The 8,486-nt window shown below is 35.0% G+C and overlaps 1 protein-coding gene across 1 annotated transcript in view; it reads right to left on the bottom strand.

The window, feature by feature from the left end:
- Positions 1-4,019: 4,019 nt before the first annotated feature.
- The window catches only part of LOC112503531 (vacuolar protein sorting-associated protein 54, chloroplastic-like), a 49,333-nt gene continuing 44,866 nt past the window's right edge, over positions 4,020-8,486 (bottom strand). Inside the window, exons 16-19 of the mRNA XM_025107548.1 lie at positions 6,180-6,247; positions 5,504-5,584; positions 4,438-4,641; positions 4,020-4,234 (exon numbers count right to left, since the gene is read on the bottom strand). Coding sequence (XP_024963316.1) covers positions 4,512-4,641; positions 5,504-5,584; positions 6,180-6,247 — 279 coding nt within the window. The 3' untranslated portion in view covers positions 4,020-4,234; positions 4,438-4,511. The remainder of the gene's footprint in view (positions 4,235-4,437; positions 4,642-5,503; positions 5,585-6,179; positions 6,248-8,486) is intronic.

Here is an 8,486-nt window from a genome sequence, read left to right as displayed (position 1 = left end):
GATAAGGATATTAATGAGACTATTTTAATAGAAACCAATTTTAATAGATCTAAGATCCAAACCAGAAGATCTATCAAATGGGATGAAATAGTTTTCCCTGAAGGATGGTTTCTAGATAGGAATATTCCTAGACAACCTATTGTTCAAAGTGATTTTAGTAATATCACTCAGACAGACGATGGTACTGTCTATATCCAATTCGATGATCCTCGCAATATTCCCTATACAGAGACCAGACCTCTTTTAAGGTCTCAATCATTATCCCATGGCATTCATAGCTTTATTTCTCCTTTTGGGACTAAAGCTAGCCAGCCTTCTAGGGCTTCAACCTCTTATTTACGRGATACTCAAGCTCAATCTTCTGAGCCAGAAGAGCAAATTGAATCCTCTTCTCAACAACCTTTTGATGAACTCAGAGTTCATAAAAATGGTATTGTTCATARCAATCCAGTTGCTCAAAGAAGTAACAGACAACCTCATAGGGTTATAGAGACCATGTCTGATATTAATCTATAAGTTTTAATGATTTTTTCTTCTTCTAGGAGTTGGGTCACTAGTGAGGGAAAAATAGATTTCACTCATGGTTCTCCTGCTAGACAGCTTGTCTGCAATGATTATTATGGAAATCCGAAATGGGCTTCTTTTCGGACTTGGTATGTTGAAAACTTTTCAAAGCATGAAATTGCTAATTTCTCTGCAGAATTTTATGCCTTCTGTACTAAGGAGAATGAAACTTTCTCTTTTATTCCCTGGTTTTTCCATACTCATGTAAAACATTTTATAAATGTTCTTCAAAGGGATTATCAACTTCTCAATGGGGATATTAAATCCACTATTTATCCTCCTCAATCTCCTTTTCTTATGAAAAGCAATAATTCTTTCTTCCGCTTCTCTGCTTTTTCCAATCTTATAAAAGATAATACTCTTACTGTTACTTCGTTACATATTAACGAACTTCTTGAAAAGCAGAATTACTCTAATCTTTTGTTAAAAATTATTGGAGAACAACTTTTTTCTATTGAGGATAATATTTCCTTAATCTTAAAAAAWWTTTCTCAAATTGAGACAAATCAGCAAAATCAAATTAGTCCTCCTGCTGATGATATTTCCTCCTCTTCTGAGTCTGTTGTTTTAACTTCTAATACTATTCAGCCTCCTCCTGAAATCACTGATTTCAAGCTTAAATCCCCGGCTGAARATTTTATGAAACARCTTGATCAAAAACTTTCACAYTTGCATATTTCTAACCCTTCCATTTCCATGCTTAATAAGGATCTTCTTTCTGACTCCAGGATAGATAATTCGGATGATAGTTTATATAATAACCAAATTCATAAAATGAAATGGGCTAAGACTCCGAATCTTAATAAATATTATTATAATCGTCCTAGTCCTTTGGATGTTCTTCATGAAGAACAGGAGTATATTATTAATAATAGTTATAATGGTAAATGTATTTATGAATGGAACCTTGATGGGTTTGCTGATAAGCATATTTATAATATGGCTCATCGCATGTTCATGTATAGTACAGTTTGTAAGAACACAGGCAATAATGATAAAAACATTGCCAAAATGATTATAGCTGGTTTCACAKGTCAACTCAAAGGTTGGTGGGATAATTATATTCCCCTTACCCAGAAAGAYCAAATTCTTAACTCTGTTAAGACTGAAAATGGTGAAGAGACAACAAATGTTGTCTATCCCTTAGTTCTTACTCTCATAGAGCATTTTACTGGTAGGTTTTCTGATAACAGTGAARATATTCAAACCCTAATCAGTAATCTTYGATGTAAGACTCTTACAGAATTTCGTTGGTACAAGGATACGTTTCTTTCCCGTATCTTTGAGTTAAAAGATTGTAATAACAGTCATTGGAAAGCCAAATTTATAGATGGCCTTCCTCATCTTTTTGCTGAAAGAGTCCGCAAGATTCTTAAAAAGGATTCTACTTCTGTTAATTATGATGATTATACTTAYGGTCAGCTMATCAGTACTTGTATTGCAGAAGGTCTTTCCCTTTGCAATGATTTGAAATTAAAACATCAAATCCGAAAGCAAAATTTGCTTCAAMGAAAACAGCTTGGTGATTTTTGTGACCAATTTGGTATGGAGGTTCCTTATAAGAAACCTAAAAGAAAATTTCATAAAACTCRCGATAMGGATTYTGGTTATCGCCATTATAAAAAAAGGTTTAAGAGAAAAACTTTTGATAAAGATTTACAMAAATCTCACAGAGCTGAAGACTCTAAAAAACCTGATGTTTCCAAATATAGAAAATCTTTCAAAAACTCTCAGGGTTTTAAGAAAAACAAAATTGTTTGTCAAAATTGTGGCAAGATTGGCCATTCTTCAGCAAATTGTTGGACAAAGAAAAAGATTAATAATTTAAATATTGATCAGACTACGAAAGATTCTCTTTTAAACATCTTTCTAAATTTTAAAAATTCTGATGAGGAGCCTGATCCTGATGATTKTAGCTCTGCTAACAGTTCTGATGTTGCAGAGACAGATGATTCTGTCGATGATTCTTATTTATCTTCTGACCCTGAAGATTTAAAATCTTCTCCTTGTGATACTTGTGCTATTGGTCAGCCTTGTATTAAAAACTGTTTAAATGTTATTCATAATAACACTTCTACTGACAGCAATGATGAGTTTTATAAAATATTTATTAAAATTTAAAAATAGATAGAATACTAATAGTCTAGTAAAACAACTAATAAACGATCAAAGTGTGCTAATTTTTGTAAGTAGTAGTTCTTTTTCTTTTATTAATAACAATCTTGTAAGTTATAACTCTGTTAGTTATTTAGATTAATAAATATATATTTATCAATTAAAGTGTGGGTATGAAGTTAATTACATACAAAATGCATAAACCACTAATAGGTATCATCTCAAATTGGGGATTTTTTTGTAAATTAGCCACTTAGTTCTTTTAGCACAAAACATATAAACCGTATTGCATCGTAAAACGGTTTGAGGAATTCGCTGCTAGGTTTGTGGTTTGGAAAAATGACCAAACCGATCTTGGGGTTTGGTTTGCGGTTCTGGCGTTAAACCACACCTTTAGCAAAGAAAAAAAAACTAAAACAAACTATTTATAACTATAAGAAAGGTAGGTAATTCTGTTGAAGGCGACTTCTTTAAAATCTGGACACATGTACATTTGAAGTGTAGTCGCTAACAAGTCTTCAGGATAAGTTCAGAAGCTTCTGAACTTTGGTCTCAAATTATCACACTTGGTCGGGTTCATCGTACTCGGGAGCCTTTGATTGTATACCGCTTTAGACTCAGAGGCTCTAACTTGTCTTCTGATTTGAACTTAGACGCTAGTACTTGTTTTCTCCCGTAGGTTTAGAAGCCTTTGATCCTCAACACTTATTTTGATTTTCAACACGGCCTTTTTTTTATTTTTCTTCTTCTATTTCTATAGTTAATCAAATTTAAATAAAACTCATATGATTGAAGTATATTTATTGTGTAAGATACTATTTTATCAATAATAATGTATTTATTGATTTAATCAAAATGAATGAGGATCACTGATTAGAGGAATTGATTATGGTTAACCAGTTAGACCGATTGATTACGGTTAACCAGTTAGGTAACCGGTTACCTCAGTTCCAATCAAGACTAACATTGGACAATAACTAGGACCAAGGATCGACTTAAAAAGCCATTGGCAAAGGATTAGCTTAGTCGGTCTTACCATAACCAGTTATAGAACCGGTTGCAGATTTTGCCTATCTCCAGACTATACTTGCTATATCATAATTTGAAGCAAATTACTCCTTTTGATCGAGCAACTTTGTAAGGGCATTAGGAGATGAACACACCAATGGGGACCACCCACAAACATGCGTCATCTACCTAAATGACCTGCTATCTAATGACCTTCTGATAGGTTTGAGAATATCATTGTCGAACATAAGAATGTTATTTTAATACAGAAAAATGCTTAAAAACCTGTCCGAAGGTCATTGATTTAAAAATCACTAGTTGAGCGATCAATTGGATACAAGTGTCAAATTTTCAATATCCTCGTTGATTGTAGTGTAGTGTTGGATACAAATTCACTACAATCTTACCTGACCTCTTCTGAATACAAAGAAAACATTACTACCAAAAAGCACAAAAGTAAGCTCATATTACATCTGTAAGTTATACATTCCCTACTACCAAAAGAAATCTCCTCAAAATTGGTATTGAAAATTGCAAGATCAAGCACCTGTCATACCAATAAACATAAAAAAGGGTAAATGTCAAAGCAATTGTACCTGAAAGAATAAATCAAATAAAATTCATCATCATGGAGCCTTCAATATGTATTGATGAGAAATTGTTGCTTTCAAGATATACATGTGAATGAAATTACATTATAACACCATTACACACAAGAAAAACATATATGCTAAAAATTCATGGCATTACCTCAACTGGTTTGCAAAACGATGGAAGAGATAGCTGCTGGATCTTTGTGAATGTGTAATCAATTATATACTTTACTATTCATCTGCTCTTTCAGTAGATGCTCTTTGGACCAAGGATTCAAGTTGTCCTGCAACCGAGTCACTTAACTTGGCAGAAGGCAATGATCTAATGCATCCAAGAATGTGCTGAATATCACGAGTGAGCCTGCCACAAACAATTCCCAACATTTCAAAAAGAGATGTTAAAAGGAGCTAAAGAAATAGACCAAAGATACAGAATATGAGACAAGTTTAAAGTTTTGTGTGTTCCTTTTTCCATCTGAAAGGAGCAAAAGCAATTTAGGAGCTGTTTACTAAACAGTAGTGCGACGACTCGTACCATGGTTAGCGCTTACCCGGTAAATTGTTGCATACGATACCATTTTGCTGCATTAAAATCTTACCATGTAAGTGATAGTGTTAATTTTTCCGGTGAGCAGTTACCTAAGTAAGCGTTTGGTAAACGGCCCCTTACTGCCTCTTACCGGATAAAAGACACTTACCCGGTCAGAGATAGCAATCTTATCATGACATCTTGCTATTATTTATACATGTCTCCTTTTTAGCTTTTATTTTGCAAGCTTGGGGGTATTCACATAAACAACCTCTACTCCCCCCCCCCCCAAAAAAAAGAATCTACTTTGTAGAAGCAAGGTCTATGTAAATCCTACCCCGAACTCTAATATGGTGTCAGATTTCACTAGGTTTGTTTGGTTTGGTTTAAGTGCATTTTTGGGTTGTTTGGTGGTGGGGACTGGGGGTGCACCTCCATACAGACTTTATTTTGAGATAAAAGGGGGGGCATAGGCTTGAGATATAAATTCCTCATTAAGTACATTAATTACACTTCTATATTTTGATAAACTATGTCAACAGCTAGGGCACTCAAAGAAGGCACTAATTAATCACTACAAGTTTATAGAAACAACCATTAATCAGTGGCAATCTCTAAATAGTGAAGCATAATCATTTACATCAACAGATCCTTCAACATAGTAAACATCAGGAATAGTATAAAATGTAAAAACCTGGCTTTTGCTTGTGGAGTGCTAATATCCACATGTGAAAATGCATCAGAGATTTGTATGTCGAAGATAATAGTCACTTCTCTGCAAGAGGAAAGCCTCGGATGTAGTTACGATTATAGATTAGTATTGGTGAAAATCATGTGTTTAATTGTCTAGGAAGGAAGGATCACAGTATAACTATATAGCATATGAAAATGTGAAACAGATAAACTGGAGGGCTGATAAGCTCAAATAATTTGCAAGAGATCTAACAGAGACACAAGTACAATCTAACTATATATAATAATTGGCAAAATAACCAGACAGAAATAATCCCAGAAACATAGCTCAAGGGCAGAGCCAGTCCCAGAAAGATAGGAAGGCGACTCTTTCATTCCGATCAAAAATATACCTACCAGTATAGAACCTAGGCTGCAATATTTTTTGAGCTATCGGGTCATCCAATGATTGCTAGCCCATATACATAATATATACGCTCATACAATATCTGTTACGAACCTAAAAACTAATTTTCATGGTGGTGTTTTCATACATGAAACAACACGTGAAACATGCAGTATACATGTTTATTAACCAGTTTTATAAGCCAGGGTCTTCCATGTTAGCAGTCCTAAATAGTCATGATGCATAAACTAAAAGAGTAATTGGATTTATAGTATGATAAACAAAGGCTCACTTGAATATTTCTTGAACATCTGCTTCATGCAAAGTGCGAGAAAGCACACGTTGAAGATATCCAACTTCCTGAAAACAAATGAACCACCAAACCCAATTAGCAAATAACCAAGGCACACATAGCATCGCCATAAGTAGATATCAGCTTAAGCAGATATAAGAAATAATAAGCATTAAATATACTAAGTTATGATCAGATGTTAACATCTCCCAAAGATGCAGTTTTCTAAAGAATGATATTAGACACACAGGTTTATATTTAATATTGTCAATTAGGGTTTGATTAGGCTTTTATAATTTCACTTTGTTAGTAGATCTTGTACTATACTTGTTACCTATTACCACTGGAATTGCGATACAAAAACGGTAAGAATATGTGGAAGTGGAGCCCCATTAGATTACTCTCCAAAAGAGACCTTGAGGGGAGAAGGGAGGTTCACACCTATGACCTATGTTGAGGAGAAATTGTCAAAGTCTAGCCAATGTGGGATTCTAAGGAAACCATTTTTCTTTGCATCAGATAATACAAAGCCTAGCCCCTCCAAAGAAGCGAAAGTAGTCCGTGTTGCAAGCGGTGCCCTTCTTTTATGCCAACCCTGACATAAGGAGACACCTTTGTATTCAGTTCCCGAAGTGGCTTGCTTATCTACTAATTCACTGTTGCATCATGTATCAAACATCCTGTACATTGACTTCTGTTACGATTAACTTTTTCTGCCAATATTGTGATTTGACAAAGTTGGCAATAAAATTGTGATCTGTTGTTGAAAACTATAATTCTTGCCTGCCTTCCCTATAGCTAACCTATTAGGCAGCGTTTGGTTCGCAGAATATTTTTGGATGGAATGAAATCTGTCAAAGGAATTGGAATGAAATGTTATCAGGTTTGACCACATGTTTGGTTGATAGACATTGGAATGGAAGATGTTAAAGATATTGGAATTTGCCTGATAGGTTCACATAATGTAGCTTTGGAATTGGAATGAAATATGGGTAAATGACCAAAATACCCTTTTTTGAAAAAATTTAACCGAAATCCAAGTACTGTTCTAAGCACAGATAAAATTAATTCATTATAGTGCCACTCAATCTTCAAATAATTCGAAAAGAACAACTGATAATAGAAAACAATTGATAATAGAACCTACAAGCTTAAAAAAGTTGAGTTAGGACATTTAACAAACACCTGGTGGGTTAACTCTTCAAATTTTAATCCCATTCAAGATTGTTCCCATAACTAGTGTTGCCACCATGACCATGATCATGCTCTAATCGTAAGCTTTTTCAGCTTCAAATCATAACCACCCAACTTCACAACCTTATCTTCATTGGTTTTCACCTTAAGAAAATCGTTTGAAGCAACCGCACTGATCCTTTCAACCCTTTTCTGGCTCAAAGCAAAGTGTTGTTGAATTGCAATGACTTCCCTTCTCCTGATATCCTGATCTATATTCGTTGCGAGCATGGTGGTTCAGATCGGTGGTGGTCAAAGGTGGTTCAAAACAACGGTGGTTCAGATCGGTGGTGGTCAAAGGTGGTTCAAGACAACGGTGGTTCGATTTGGTGATGAAGTTTTTCATGGAGGTCATATGGTCCAAGTAAATCAGGTATGGAAGATGGGGACAATTTTGTCTTTTTGAAAAGTAGGATGGAATGGAATTGAATTCCTTTCCAATTGTGATGGAATGACCAAATCCATGAGTGGTGGAATGTGTGGAATTCAACTCCATTACCTAGGTAAACCAAATGCTTGAATGAAATTTGGTCAATGGAATTGATCATTCCAATTCCTTCGGATTCCCTCGGAATCCTGCAAAACAAAAGCCCCCTTAGTATTTATAGTATCTCCGTACTCGTGAGCATGCATACCAACCCCTCTCATATCAGCCCTATGCATGTTCATTGATCCTTTCCAAGGCCTTGACTGATCATCTAGAATTAGGCTTGGGCCAGTGGGTCGTTCCCAATCGTAAAACTTAGTATATGATGTTCTCCACGGTTTAACCAAACTTAACAGGTCAAGACCATCCTTTTTTTGGTAGGTGCTTGAAATCTGAAAAGGGGAATTGGTGTTACCTCCCTAAAAGGGGAATTGGTTCAAGTAAACTTTCCAACATTATGTCTCTCTTTCCTGAATTTTGTGCTCTTGTACAGACCGAGTCTCAATTGGAGAATTGTGATTTAAATATAAGCTTTACTCAGAGCAGGAATCTTGCACATTAGAAGGAAAATGGACCTATAACTACCTTGGACTGTCTTGAGTTTCTAGACATTTATCAAGGTTCCTTTGTTGTTCCATTTAGGTCCC

This window comes from Cynara cardunculus, unplaced genomic scaffold (assembly GCF_001531365.2).
Source record: "Cynara cardunculus var. scolymus isolate 2C unplaced genomic scaffold, CcrdV1 Un_Scaffold_3186, whole genome shotgun sequence".
NCBI lineage: Eukaryota > Viridiplantae > Streptophyta > Magnoliopsida > Asterales > Asteraceae > Cynara > Cynara cardunculus.
The sequence above is the reverse complement of the archived record's forward strand: the minus strand, read 5'-3'. Positions and strand labels throughout refer to the sequence as shown.